At 41.4% G+C, this 15,842-nt stretch overlaps 1 protein-coding gene across 1 annotated transcript in view; it reads right to left on the reverse strand.

Moving 5' to 3' along the window:
- Window positions 1-3,016: 3,016 nt before the first annotated feature.
- The window catches only part of Pla2g4c (phospholipase A2 group IVC), a 34,521-nt gene continuing 21,695 nt past the window's right edge, over window positions 3,017-15,842 (reverse strand). The window contains exons 7-15 of the mRNA XM_032895193.1: window positions 15,625-15,765; window positions 14,710-14,763; window positions 11,767-11,798; window positions 10,396-10,555; window positions 9,853-10,014; window positions 9,419-9,514; window positions 8,164-8,318; window positions 5,946-6,117; window positions 3,017-3,802 (exon numbers count right to left, since the gene is read on the reverse strand). Coding sequence (XP_032751084.1) covers window positions 3,648-3,802; window positions 5,946-6,117; window positions 8,164-8,318; window positions 9,419-9,514; window positions 9,853-10,014; window positions 10,396-10,555; window positions 11,767-11,798; window positions 14,710-14,763; window positions 15,625-15,765 — 1,127 coding nt within the window. The 3' untranslated portion in view covers window positions 3,017-3,647. The remainder of the gene's footprint in view (window positions 3,803-5,945; window positions 6,118-8,163; window positions 8,319-9,418; window positions 9,515-9,852; window positions 10,015-10,395; window positions 10,556-11,766; window positions 11,799-14,709; window positions 14,764-15,624; window positions 15,766-15,842) is intronic.

Below are 15,842 nucleotides of genomic sequence, written 5' to 3' on the forward strand. Positions count from 1 at the left end.
ATAAGCAAACACAAGAGTTTGTAGCATCAACATTATAGGCAGAAATAAACAATTCAACACCCTGCAGTCTTTATTGAGTCATCAAGAAGAGTAAAGTTACACTGTAGAAAAATGGATAGACCTGGATCACATCATGTTAAACAAAATAAACCAACCCCAAAAACCAAGTATCAGGTTTCCTTCATAAGTGTAACAGGTATCTAACTATATTCATAATATCTTTTTTCTCTCATTTATATCTATGATCAATTTATTATTATCTATCTTCTCTGATTACATTGTATCTACCACCTCTTTGTTACCTATTTATCTGTCTTTCTCGTATCCACCTTAATGTATTGTATCTGTCATGAAACTACAAAAAGGGTAATTTCTTGGAGGTAAAAAGGTCCAAAGAGTTGGAGAACAAGAAGGACATTGGGAGATGAAAAAGATGAATATTGAATTCATATTTGTGCACAAATACCAATCTGTGCACACAAAGGAGAGCAGGAGGAGATTATTTAAAAGGAGGAAGAAGAACCACAGGGGAAAGAAGGAAGGTCAAAAGGAGGTAATGGGAACAAATATGAACAAAGATCAATTATCTATGTGCATAAAATGCCATGATAAACATCCTTATCTTGAAAGTCATCTAAAAAATAATGTTTTAACAAAAAGAAAGCTGCATTTGCTTGAGGAAAAATAAGTAATGCCTCTTGAAACCTTTCTCTACACCAGAGCAGGTCTAAGGTCTTGGGACCAGAGCATAGCCCCAATGCACACCTATTCCACAGATGATTGAAGTGAGGAACTCGAATGAGGGAACTTTACTGTGTTCTTACAGTGAGCAGATTGTGGAAGTGAGACCCAAATCAGAAAAGATCCTCTAAGACTGACCACTGAGTTACAGATGAAAGGGTGGAAAGGAACAAGGTAGGCTAGTAAGAAGGCACTGAGGCAGCAGATAAGACAGGCAAGGTGAGTATCTACCTGAAATAGATTGAAGGGAAGATCTTGAGAGAGAATACAAGCCACAACAGCATGGTGGGAAGCAGAAAAATAAAGGATGCATCAAGGTGACTCGGGATGCAGGAGATGGTGAAGAACTAATAATTGCATCATCAATCTGTTGGTAAAGAAGCAAGCACTTACAGAACATGCCTTCTCAGAGTTATTTGGATTTTTTATTGCCCTAAATAGATGGGCCATGATTTATACTAAGGGCTCTCCATTAACAGCACAAAACTGGTTAAGACTTGGGGTATAAAATGAGTTGATATATAATGAGAGACAAATTTAAGATGTTTTGGTTTCAATCAGTACATTCATTTTAGCCACATGGATGACTTTGGTGATCACTGAGTTGTGTTCTAACATTAGGGTCCCCTGTGGCTTATGAACAAAACACTTTGCCACCTTTAGCTCTGGTGACTCACTGTCCTGAATGATGTTGACAAACACTCTCACTGCGGGTCTCTGGACATTGGTTCAATTACAATAGCTAAGGAAAATGCAATTTTATCAGTGGCATAGTTGAAGGGAACAGAGAACATCAAGGCCAGGTGGACACTTGGGCCCTGGTAAAGCAGTACACACAGTGCCCTGGAAGCTGCAGTACTTCTTCACAGAGAGACAGCTAATGGTGGACTTTGGAGAGAGCACAGGAGGTGGTTCTCTGCAAGTAGTGCCTGCAAAAGAGGAGGTACAGGTCACTATTGATCTGCACAGGTAGCCTTGGCTCTTGAAGAAGACTAGAATATCTAGATCCATCTTCATCCCACTGTGTGGGCTCAAAGAAAGTTACTTCTTCCACAAGAAACCTAGATGTAATCCCACTGCTTAGGTAGTATTTCTATTATCTATGCTTACTGTGTAAGTATTTGTTCATCTAATGATGGCAAATGTAGAGGCAACTGTTCAGACCCAAGGCAACTGCTCAGTTTTGAGCAAGGAGTTAGTTATTACATCAAATATCATGTATCTGTCAGAGTGCACATCATATTTCATTCCATGTTTTCTGCTTCACACTGAGCCACCAAAAAGAGGTTTCTTCCTGCTTGTTTTACAGGTCAAAGTCATTCAACTCCACATTATGTACATCTGGTTCCCTTTTATATGGAATTCTTTATATGATGCCACAGACTTCAGGGTTAGCATTCTTTCCTTGTGCTCTGTAACTCTGATTTACCCAGTTCACAGTTTAACTGCTTGGTAACAAGAAAACTGAGTTCACTGCCTATGAGCAAGGGAGCTGTGAGAAACTGTTCAGCACTGCCATGTGATATGCAGGACACAGTAGGGAGGAGTGTGTCACCATCAAAACAGTGGCACCTACTTCAAGCTTTAAGGAAACCACAATAGTCTGAGAGAAGGGGCAGGTCCCGTGAAGATAAGCTCATTCGGGTGGGAAATTATCAAGGAAAAACTAAAAGTACTACATTTTTTAAAGTACTGTTGTTGCTCAGCAGCAAAGAACACTTGCTGCATTTTCAGAGGAGCAAGGTTCGATTCTCAGCACATGCATTTCAGCTCACGATCATCTGTAACTCCAATTCCCCAGGATCTAAGGCACTCTTCATACTCTGCAGCACAAATAGTACACATGCATATATGCGGGTAAAATACATATTATACACATACACACACCCCACACACACATACACATATACATGAGATAAAAAAATCACTTTTAAAACCAAAATCATTACAAACTTACTTTAACCTACTATTAGAACACTTGCAGTGACATCGTGAAGGGAAAGCTGAGGAGGCTAAAACTGGCTGCATCCATCTGATCTGCCATTACACACTAAGCCTTGGCTCTGAACTGGAAGCTTCTACAGGACACCCACAGATCACATATGTGGCATGAAGGTGCCATAGGGCAAAATGTTGGAGTACAAGACAAGAATAAATCTTACAAAGGATGCTTAAAGGTCATGTCTGTGTTGTTGGATATCCTGTACTCTGTCTCCGAAGTAGGCCGACTTGTTCACCCTTACGAAGTTCCCATGTTTCCTGAATGAAGAGCAACTCTGAAGGTCATGTAATAGACATATCTGCGGTCAGCAGTGAGTGAAGACTACTGTCATGTGAGGGCATGATGGGATAGCCATTCACTGAATACTCTTTAATTACAAAAAATTTCTTAGCCCTCTGGCCCTCTGGGCAGCCTCAACAACCATAGCAACCTACTCTACTCTGCTTTCTGCTTCAGGAATCTACCAACTCCAACACTGTTTACTCTCTGTCTTCTCCTGTAGAGAGATGCAAGCTAAAGTGGGAAGAATGGTTTCTCACTTCCCATAACTGCTTAGGTTTTGGAAGAAGGAAAAACCTGGGTCTCATACACACTAAAAAAGTATTATACCATTTAACTACACCACCACTACCTCACTAGGGGATTCAAGACAGGGCATCTACCACTGAGCCACACACATACCTCCTCTAGGAAAAGGTGTCTATCACTGAACCAATTTCTCGGTGCCTTAATGGAGGATTCTAGGCAGTGGCTCTATTCTTAGATAAAGGCCAAGGCCCTCACAAGGGAAATTCTAGGCAAAACCTCAGTTGCAAACCACACCCACAACTCTCACAGCAGATTACTAGAACTTAGCTCTGAAACAAGATCCAACTCAGACATCAGAGCAACTGTAGCCTGACACTCACCCAGTGACTTCCCTCATCTCATTGACAATTTTGTCTTTGTTTTTCTGCACATTCTCCTTAGATACCCTCAGCAAATCTGTCACCATGCTCGGTGTGTATGAATCAGATAGTTTCATTGTCTTATATTTTTTTCTCCAAGTCTCAATGTCATCTGAAACAAACCAACATCAAGAAAAACATATGGCAAGTTAGGATTATTGTGGGAAAATTGTGCTAATGAAGGTTGATTTTAAGCTTGACCAGATAGTCTCTGGGCTCTGTGAAAAGTAGAAGAGTCCTTTCTTTGACAGGGTTTCTCCTTCTCTGAACTTTTCTGGAGAATTCTAAGCCCCACATACTCACCTCTACCTGAGGAATGCCGTGTAGTCTCAATTAGTGTATAGGACCAATTTCCTTATCCTCAAAAAACATTTTCACCCAAGGACCTGAGGTAACTGAAATGTTTCCCCATGCTAATGGGACATTACAGATATCCTAAGCCATCATGGATGTCCTGACCCTCAATGCCCCAAAACTTTTTAATCCTTAAATCACCTTATGTAAAATGAAACTGCATATTGACAAGCAGGTCCTAGTGTGGTCATTCACTGCATATAAAAACAGGGCTTCTGAACCCCATGTTCCACATCTCTGTTCCCACTGCCTCTATGTGGTATGTATTGGCCAACAATCCATGAGAGTGTGGAGACCCACCTACTGTGTCCATTTATTTCAGGGATTGATAAACTATTTCTGTAGACCAATCCAGCTGGCACGCCACTTGGTGTCATCAATAAAGAGGTTATGCATTGCATTATGCAATGAAGCCTATGTCTTACTATCTATCTTCATAACTGCACAAAGAAAAGAGAATGTCTCCTTTTCCATATTAACCTGTATTGTCTGAAGATATGGCTGATTTAGGTGAATAATAAATATGTCTTGATAGAAGAAAAAGGATTGAAGAAAAGGTCATCCAGAGACTGTCCCACCTGGGGATCCATCCAATATGCTGCCACCAAACCAAGTCACTATTGCTGATGCCAAGAAGTGCTTGCTGACAGGAGTCTGATGTGGGTGTCTCCTGAGAGGCTTTGCCAGATCCTTAGTGATACAGATGAAGATGCTTGCAACTAGTCATCAGACTGAGCACAGGGATTCCGATGGAGGAGTTAAAGAAAGGACTTAAGGAACTGAAGGAGTTTGGTACCCCACAGGAAGAAAAATATATCAACCATCCAGACACCCAAGAGTTCCCAGAGATTAAACCACCAACCAAAGAGTACACATGGAGGGCTCCATGGCTCCAGCCACATATGTAGCAGAGGATGACCTTGTGGAACATCAATGGGAGGAGAGGCCCTTGGTTCTGTGAAGACTCGATGCCACAGTGTAGGGGAATGCCAGGGCAGGAGGCAGAAGTGAGTGGGTGGGTTGGGGAGCAGCCTCACAGAAACAGGGGGAGGGAGGGCATAGAAGGGTTAGGGAGAAGAAACCAGGAAAGGAGATAACATTTGAAATGTAACTAAATAAAATATCCAATAAAAAAAAAACAATATTGGGAAATGGCTCAGCACAACTCATGCTGCTCTTTCAGAGAACTAAACTCTAGTTCCCAGTACCCATGTCATAACCATCTGTAATTCCAACTCAATGGAATCCAATGCCTCAGTCTTCATCAGGCATCTGTACTCTCATAAACAGTCTAACACAAACACACATATCTAACAATAATTTTTAAAAACAACCTCAAAAGAAAAAAGGGGGCAGTAGAAACAGGTAAAGCCAAATGTGACTCATGGCTACAATCTCAGCACTTAGAAAGTTGAGGCAATGGGATCCTGAGTTCAAACCTCCCTTGAGTGATAATAGTGAGACATTATCTACAGGAAGAAAAAGACAAGCTTTATACTATGTCCCTTTTAAGGAATCCTGTTCTGAAAGCAGAGTGGTAGAGAGGTACAGAGAGTCTAGTGTGGTAAATAGCAGGGCTCAGACTAACAGAATCACCATGCTATATGCTAAGTCACATACCATTGTTTATCCAGGACTGAATAATGAAGGTGGACGCCCAGGTGGAAGAAACAAGACATTCAGCTAGTACAAGAATGTTCCAAGAAAAGGAGGAAACAGGAAGAAATGTCCTCAACAGAATCTAAATATGACACCTTTTTTGAGGTGACAGGTAGACAGTATGAGGCTTCCTACTCATTCTCTTGAGCTTGATATACTGCAATGTGGACCAGGTGTCCCTAAGATATAGCACTGCCAGTTCAATCCCATGATCCCTTGCCACATTTTGCTCACACATCTACCTCCACAGTTGTCTTTGTTGAAGAGAGGAAAGTGCATGACAACAGGTCCTGTTTCCCCTCTGAGGATGTAGCAGCTCTTCGGGGATTTGGCCCACTCCTTCAGCTGATCTTCACTCACTTCAGGAAAAGGGATTTCATGCTGGTGACAGTAGTCTGCTGTGGCCCTGATGGTCTGAGAAGGGGGAAAATAAGTGGCCATGAGAAACACTGAAATCTCAGCAAAGACCTCAGGAGTAGGCTGTAAAGTCCATAGTTGTTTTGGGGTTTGGTTTGTACAGAAGACTTCATGCATTCAATGAAGGTCAAAGAACAGTTTCTGCAAGGGTTTAGAATAACCTTGTGGTCTGTATGAAAGAGAATGTACTCAGATGAGGGGACACCCACAGATATTCAGAACAGTCAATCTTATTTCCTCCCTGAGAATCTCCTAATTTTTATAAAATTTATTTATTTCTTCATTTTCTTTACATCCCAATATCAGGAGCCCCAATCCGTCTCACACTTCTTCTGCTTTCTCTCCCCATTCAGTCTTCACCTCCTCCTCTGAGAAGGTTACACACACACACACTCACACACACACACTCACACACACACACACACACACACACACACACACACACACACACACACACAAAACCTGCTGCACATCAAGTTACAAAGGACTAAAGGTACGGTCTCTCACTGAGAAAAGACAAGGAGACCCAGTTACAAGAACAGGCTCCATAGGCAGACAACACATTCAGACAGTCCCTGCTCCAGTTGTTGGGAGACCTACATGAAGATCAAGCTGTACATCTTGTACATATGTCGGGGGGGGTGTCTAGGTGAAATCCATGCTCACTCTTTGGTTGGTGGTTCAATCTCTGGTAACCCCCAGGGGTCCAGTTTGGTTGACTGTGTTGGGCTTCCTCTGGAATATCTATCATTTCACATCTCTCAATCCTTCCCCAAACTCTTCCACAAGACTCCCAGAACTTCATCTAAGGTTTGGCCATGGGTCAGATAATCAGAACCAGCCAATCTCATTTCCTCTCTGAAAGACTCTAACATCTACCTCACTGGGAGAATTAAATGGTGATAGACAAAAGTCAGTTTCCATTACTGAATAACAGAAAAGGAAAGTAAACAACTGAACTCCTTTTAACTAGCCTAATTGTTACAATGGAAGTAAGTCAGTCAACTTTTCACTGCTGTAGGGAACACCCAAGACAATCAGCTTCCAAAGTAAAAGGTTGGTTTGGGATCACAGGCTTACAGGTTCTCGGCCACATAGTAGGGGTGAATAACAGAGCAAAACTGCTCAGTGACAAAGTCAAGGAGGAGAAAGAGAAAGGATCATGTTCTTTGAAAGAATGGGCCCAATGAACTAGAGACCTCTGACCAGACCAGTGGTTCTCAACCTGTGGGTCACAACTCTTTTGGTTTGAGTGGCCCTTTCACAACAGACACCTAGAACTCTCAGAAAACACAGATATTTATATTGCAATTCATAATAATAGGAAATTCTAGGTATAAAGTAGCAATGAGAATGTTATGGTTAGGGGTCACCATAACATGAGGAACTATATTGAAGGGTCACAGCATTTAGGAAGGGTGAGGAGCACTGCACTAGTTGCATCTCCTCAGTGTTCTAACACTCCCCAATCGCTACACCAAAGGACCAAGTTCTGAAAACACAGGTTTCTGGGGTACACTTCAGATGCAGCTATAGCAGTTAGCCAAGAGAAACATAAATGTAAAATATAAATCTTTACCCAACAGCAATACAGTTAAGAAGCTACAGAAATTTGCCACAAAGCCTGATGATCTGAGATTGATCAAATATACATATACTTTTATGTTTTTGTATAAATTTCTTAAGAAATGACTATTATGCTAGTGTGGGTTTTAAAGACATATATATTAAATGCACTTACATAGTGTCATCAAAATACAAGTTATGAGATCCACCATGAATCTGGAGGATTGAACTCAGGTTACCAATATGCACCTTTATCTGTTGAGTCATCTTGCCAGTCTGCAAGAATCTTCTAGATTTTTTAATGTATGATACTTATATGTGTCCATGCATAATATTGGGGAAATACATGCATGCCTAAGTGGCCCAAGTCCACAACTGCCCAATACCCACTTCACAGCCAGACCTTGAGTTTCTTCCTGCACAGCCCCATCTCTGCCCAAGGCCATCTCAAAAACATAAAGATTTCTTTTCAATTACCTCAAATGGATCCCCATCACTGAAGTCAAATGAGAGGATGAGGTGAGCTTCACGAACAGGAGTCAGAATAAGTGGGTAGGGAGTGTTGATGGCAAGACCAGCGTCCACCAGATGGAGAAACTCCCGGCTGCACATGGTCTCATCTGGAATGTTACCTAAACCCAGGAAAAGAACTTGTCAAATCGAGGCCAGAATGTAGGTATAGGATGTAGTTTTTGCAAACAGAGCTGTTGTCTCAGAGAGGTGAGCAGGGACCCATGCCCAGCTAGAGTTTACTTCTGCCACTGTCTAGACATGGTTTGAGTGTGCTCCTCAGAGACCCATGCACTTGAAGCTTGGTCAGCAGTATGAAGTGTAGGAGATGGAGGAACCTTTAAGAGAAGGGGCTTGGTGGAAGATGAAAGCATCAGCCCTAGAAAGGATTTTTGTTGCTCATTGAATTAGTTCTGGAAAGAGCAAAGTATTTTCCATTTAGCCGTATCCATCCATGACTAGGTTTCTTGTACATGTGTCTGCTCCATCACATTATGTTGCAACCATTAGCACTCTAATCAGAGGGTAAACAGATGGGACCACCTCATCTTGGACTTTCATCTTCTAATGTTATTAGTGGAATAATCCTCTTTTCTTTATAAACTACCCAGGATTTTGTTATACCTACTGAAAAAAGAGTGATGTAACTCCTCAAGGTATGCATAGAGCTGACTAAGCTAATGAGATTGTGAAACTCATCTTCCTAAAGAACTCAATTTTTCTAAACTACAAAGGCATCAAGGCTCACAGAGATGTTCATAGTAGGTAGTGTTATCACAAAAGAGTGGTGGATAAGCTTAAAATGTTTGGGATAGTATAACAAAATGTTGGTATAGTCTTGAAAGAGGACATTATGCAAGAAGACAGAAGTTGGTTAAATCTATTAAGCAGCCTTAGAGTAGTCCAGAGACTCATGTCTATTCTTATGAATGAAGGATGTCAGATCATGAAGGGAGAAACTATGATAAATGTACACATCTATTCATAGTCAGAGGAAAATGCCAACATGTCAAGAACATTACCATGCCTTCTGTTGATATTGAAAAGACCTCATGTCTCTCACTGTGAACCACTAAGATGGAGAAGTTCCATCACTCTGTCCAGTGAGCACCCTGCTACGTCCTGCATTTCCAGGAAAGGGATGAGCTGAGATCACTCCATGTTCTCCACAGTCTACTCCAGCCCATGAGAGATTAGAACGAAGAAAAGTGGAGATTCTCACCATGTTTATAAAGGAAGTTGTAAACAGTTCCCCACCGCCACGTCTGAAGGCAATTTAAAGTTTTTTTCACAAAAGTTCCAATATCATAGAGTAAACCTACATGCAGAAATGAAAAGGTACAAAGTAAGCAGCATAGGATGGCACATGTTGTCACTGCTCTAACGTCCTATGGTGAAGCACTTACCTTCAAGGTGACAGTTTTAACTGAGTGTGGAAGACATTCTCTCTACTCTGCCTGCCTGCCTCCCTTCCCCACCCTACCCCCTCTGCTTCCTCACATTCCTTCTGCTATAGGAAATAGTATGTCCTCAAATCATAAGTCAAAATGAAGCAATCTAATTTGCTTCTGCCATGTACTTTGTCGCAGGGATTTTTAAAAAAAAGTGTAATGGACACCAGTGGGGATAAAAGAGGAGGGATCTGATGGTGCTAGCATTTATCCCTAATCCAGTTACTGATACAGCTCAAGCTCTTTGTGATGGGCTCTTGTGTCTTCTTCAAGTAATCCAACAGATAGTCCAGAAACTGCTCCTTCTTCTCTGGGGAGATCTCATTCCAATTCTGGATCATCTCAGCCATCTCTTTGCCAAACTCACCTGCCCCAAGAAACCAAGGTGATTACCCATTCAGGACAAACCTGTACCACCTGCTGACAGCCACTGTTTAACCAACTCTATCTATCTCTTATGAAGACCTGGCAGTGGATTTATCATAGAGCAATTTCCTCTCAGAAAAAAAACATTCCATCATCTAGGGAAGCCAATGAAAACTCGGGAAATACCAGGGCATCAGGGCTTAGTGGCATACACATTGAATTGTAGAAGGGGCAGTGAAGGAGAAAAGAAGGCCACAACTCTATGGAGGCCACTTGCCTGTTTGTTTTAACCCCCCACCCCTACCCCCACTCCCACTTCCTCATGCTCTCCACCCAATTAACATCCTCACAGTAGTTGGCAAGTATGTCCTCATGCACAAACCTGTCTCAGGACCCAGAGCCTGCTGCATGACACAGAGCTTATCCTTGATGCTAGGGTCATCCTGATCTATGGCATAAGCCATCAGTAAATCCAAGAACATTTCATCCACATTCATTTGTGCTGCACTTGAGTATATCATTGTTTTAGCCCCTGTTAAGAAATAAAAATTTGAAGGAATCAGAGAAAAGAACTGGAAGAGGAAGGGGCTCGGATCCCATATGTACAACAATGCCAAGCAACCAGAGCTTCCAGGGACTAAGCCACTACCTAAAACTATCTGGACTGTCCCTGGACTCTGACCTCATAGGTAGCAATGAATATCCTAGTAAGAGCACCAGTGGAAGGGGAAGCCCTGGGTCCTGCAAGACTGAACCCCAGTGAACTAGACTGTTGGGGGAGGGCGGCAATTCCTTGGGAGGAACACCCATAAGGTAGGGATGGTCCTCCCCAGGAAAGGGAATAACCAAATGTATATAAAAATACTAGCAAGTTAATAAAAAAAAAAAAAAAAAAAAAAGAAATAAAAATACCAACAATAAGAGGGTGGCACTACCATCATTGCTGTCCCCCACAAAAATCTCCTGTCTGGACACTGCTGTATGTACCCAGCACAGCTTCTACATGTTTTACTTGCAAAGGCTCACAACAACAATTCCTTACAAACTGCATGGTCCTCCCAGGCCACTAGCATGTACAGGACAGACCACCTCCCTCATTCCAAGTGGCACAGGAACACTCAAGATAGGTTTCTTAACCTCCCCCATTACAGGTTTCTGAAACATTATGGATCTCTGTCTCTCTGTCTCTCTGTCTCTCTCTCTCTCTCTCTCTCTCTCTCTCTCTCTGTGTGTGTGTGTGTGTGTGTGTGTGTGTGTGTGTGTGTGTGTGTGGACACCCTTTTCTATCACTTTATTTACCTTGTATGAACATGGAGTTTATTAATTCTACTCAAACACTAGGATCTGAGTTCAGATCTCCAATATCCACTAATATGACACCAATTCTAATTCCACCAATGATGGAGGACATTGGGACATCCTGAAGGTTTCTTGGACAGTCAGTCTACCCTAGTAATAAACTCCATGTTCACATAAAGTAGAGAGTGATAGAAGAAGGTACCAGACATCATCTTCTGGCCTCTACACATGTGCAAATATATACATGAATCACACAAACACACACACACAGAGAGAGAGAGAGAGAGAGAGAGAACATTGAGCAGTTGAGGCAGAAACAGTACTCCGGAATGTGACAGTAAGCATAACTGTGACATTTTGATACCTATGGTTGACTTATGCAACTTCTTATCCATGTCTTCATCAGTGGTTCAAAACAAATAGTGTACTTACCTCCCCTAGGCAGATATTTTTTCTTCAGTTTTTCCCACATGTCCTTGAAATAGTCTGTAAGAAGGGGAAAATGCACAATGTTTATCTGTACAAGACAGACTCTGGCTATGGTGTTGGATGTTTTACTTTTCTTCTTAAGTATTTAAGACAGTGTTTCATATTGACTGGACTGGTCTCAAACTCACTACATAAACAAAGATCTCCTTGAACTCCTGATCCTCCTGCTTCTTCCTCCCAACTGCTGGGATCACAGACATATACTGTCTTAAGTCCTGTATTAAGTATGGCTGTTCTTAATCTATGGCTGTTCATTTGTAAGATTGGCCACATTAGGCTGGAGCTTTACTGATACTGAATCTCAAGACCTATCTCCATGCTTCCCTCCCAACTCTGCCTCTAGTGAACCCACGTTGGTAACTTGGGGCAATACACACCACTACAAAACAAGTCTCTTTCTTCTGAAGAGCAACTCTAATTTACCTACTAAGAAAATAAAATATGACCCAACTTCTAAATCTAGCCAATGGATACAAAGAAATATTCCCCCTTTCCCCCTTTCTTTCATTCTTTTTTTTTTGGTATTGTTTTGTTTTTTTGAGACTGGGTTTCTACATATTTTTTGGCTGTCCTGGAACTCTCTCTGTAGACCAGGCTAGCCTCAATTTCAGAGGCTGACCTACCTGTACCTCTGGATTGTGAAGATTAAAGTGTGAGCCAACAGGCCTGATTCTAGACACATTGAATTTGCATTTAACTAACACATGATAAATGTCATTTTGAGGGGAGCACTGTAAAAACAAAAAATATGACTAGGCTATAAGTTGGTATTATGTGAAGAATCAATTCTGAGGAGTATTATCTTTGAGTAATCATTATTGCTTTCAGCAGCTACACTGAGGCAGGCAGCCTGGGAGGTCAAGAGATTCTTGTGTATTAACTCTCCTTCAGAATGTTCTTTGCTTTTGCTGTAACTAGGACCTTGGAGAAAGAGATTTTTTTGTTTTATTCAGGGCCTACACCAGGTCAGCTCACACAATATCATCAAACAATTGCCCAGCACTGTAGCACTAGATGAAATCAACCATTTTTACTGTGAAAGCTAAGGAAATCCACAGCATTCCTGCCCACCATCTTTAATCAAGTTTTAGGTACCCAAATATATTCCCAATGTCCATTGTTCCCTCTTAAATTTAACCTTAAACTGAGTACACACAATAGGAACATTTTACTTATTTTTCACCTTCTGCCATTTGTGTGTATGTGTGTCATTGATGTAAGCCAAATTAGGGGGACATAGGTGTGAGAAGATACACATCCAATGTGTGTATGTTGTGTGTGGAGGGTTACTGTTTACCCTAAGAATTATCCTCTGGTGCTTTCTACATTGTTCATAGAAGCAGGGTCTTCAATAAAATACAGCGCAAATCAATATGGCTATATTGTTCCTAGTTTGCTTAAAGGGTTCCCATGCCTCTGTGATTTTAGGTTGGATTTACAGGAAGGCTGTCATGCCCACCTGATATTTACATGGATCTGGAGATCCAAACTCCAGTTTTCATGCTTCCATGGCAAATGCTTCAAACACTAAGCTACCACTCTAGCTCTACATCTTTAATTACTCTTGCCTAGAATGTGCCCGCTTCTGAAATGCTTTCCCAAATAAATACTCACAACCTCTCTAAATAAGTGGTCACATTTTTTGAAAAGGGCATCACTTTGCAGTCAAGTCTGACTCTACTTGTTTATACTGGTAATAGAAGAGGCCTCCCTCATTTCACCCTTGGCTGTGGGTTTTGTCTTCAGTCACCAAGATGCAAATTCATTCTGTATGGTTACATTACTGCTGTTATATATTAGTCAGGCATTATTAATCTAGTCTAGGCTTTGCTCTAAGATCCTTACACACATTAGGTCATTTAAAATTCATCTATAACACATGAGGCTGGGGATACTATTGTCTCTATTACAAGAGACATTGTTTCAAAGAATATTTGGCTTGCCAAACCATATGTCACACTAATCAGAGCTATGATGTGGCTCCAGGAACAAACTGCCATCCAGTCCTACATCACTGTTCATTGAATAGTGAGAGCAGGGAAAGAAGTCAGCATTCTCATGGCCCACTTGCTATCAAAAAGAAGCTTAAGTTGGAGACTGGAGAGATGGTTCACTTTCTAATGACCCAGGTTCAATTCCCAGCAGCCCTATGACAGCTTAAAACAACTCTAACTCCAATTCCAGGAAATCTGATGCTTTCCTCTGGCCCCTGCAACCACAAGGCACACATGTGGTATATAGACAAACATACAGACAAAACACCCATATGCATTTAAAAAATGATATTTTGGGGTTGGTTTTTGTTTATTTTGTTTTATTTGTGGTTTTTGTTGTTTTGTTGATTTGTTTTGACAGAGTCTTTCTATGTAGTCCTGGCTATCCTGGAATTCCCTGTGCAGAATTAGGTGGCCTCAAACTCATAGAGAACTTCCTCCTTGTCTCCCAAATGCTGGGATAAAAGGTATACACCACCATGCCTGACAAAAACAAATAAAATTTTGATTTCAAGTACCATCCACTCCTTGGGATTGTTGTATGGATTATGTAACAGAACAGATAATAATTGCTAAGGTCTCCTGGTGCTTTGACTGATCAGGCATCATGCTGAGCTGTCTACAGGAATTCACTCTCTGAACCTTTACAACCACTGCTGTCATCATCAGTGTGGGGTGGACTTTGCAACCAAGGTACAGAGAAGCGGGTTAACAGAGGTCGCATATAACTTAGGCTCCCTTCAACATACTACTATGCAGCCATTCTGAGTGCCCTCATGGAGGCGTAAGAGAAAGCAGTCATGTCAGGACAATGGCAGTACATTCCTCCTCTGTCACAAGAAAGAAAGTGCAGAGACATTTCTTCAAAAGAGATATCTCTAAGATCAGTCCCTGGAATCCCCTCAAATACTCACCCCTAATAAATGCCTTATCTTCTTTAATATCAGCAAGGGCACTTCCCCATAAACCTGTTAAACAAAAGAGAAATAAAACTAAGATTTCTTTTAATTGATGTGAACCAATAGGGTTATGTTATTACATTTCAGCCCTGTTGCTGTAATAGACAGAGGCAGACATGAAATGTGTATAACAGTCAAGGGGTTAGCAGTTCTAGTCTCTAGACAATGGTAGCTCAGATCCTGTAAATGGTAGTCAGAGAAGTTATAGCCAACCTGAAAATATATAAAAAGTATTACAAGACCCTACTTCACTGACTAGATAGATGAAAGTGCCAGTTTCAGAGGAAGATGATAGGGAAAAGTACCAGCCTTGTCTCTGATTCTATCTATGAAGAACTAGGCTTCAATGATGATCTTCATAATGTATCATAAAATTATGAGCTGACTGGCCAGGGTTATGTACATCTATAATCCTAGAACTTGGATGCAAAAGAAATAAGAGTTCAAGATTACCCTCAGCCCCATAGTTTTAGTTCAAGTTTACAGTGAAATACATGAGACCCAGTCTCAAAGAACAGAAAATATTATTTGGTAAATAAATAAATATATAGCAATCCTTGAAATCCTAGGATGTGCCAGTCCTGGACTACTGTTTTAGAGATAACATTGCTGTAACTCCCACAGCCACATTCGAAATCTGTTTGTCAGAACCTATAACCTTAGATTAAGGAATCTCCTAGAACATTTAGTAATCAGCCAGGTATCCAGCATCTCCTTCAAGATGCTTAAAGTGTTACTCTGGAAGCCCAGACACCTTCCCTTTTTCCCCTAGCAATGAAGGAGTAGGGCAAAGCTACAATCTCTGGGAGGTCATTCTTGCCCAATATCAACTTCCCATCTCCACTGAACTCCATCTGATCCCATAGTTACCTCTCAGGAAAGTCAGGTCTTGCTCAGGCTCAGGTCTAACCAGTTTTCCATTTTCAAATCTGCTTCCAAACTCTGTGATGGGGACATAAGCCCTAAGTGCAGGATATCCAGCATGATGAGGAGTGAATTCAAACCAGGAATCTGAGGAGGAAAAAGGAAGGTAAACTACAAGCTCTGAGCTTGAAACAGTAGATGCTGGGTGTGGGAGCATGTGGAAT

This window comes from Rattus rattus, chromosome 2 (assembly GCF_011064425.1).
Source record: "Rattus rattus isolate New Zealand chromosome 2, Rrattus_CSIRO_v1, whole genome shotgun sequence".
Lineage (NCBI taxonomy): Eukaryota > Metazoa > Chordata > Mammalia > Rodentia > Muridae > Rattus > Rattus rattus.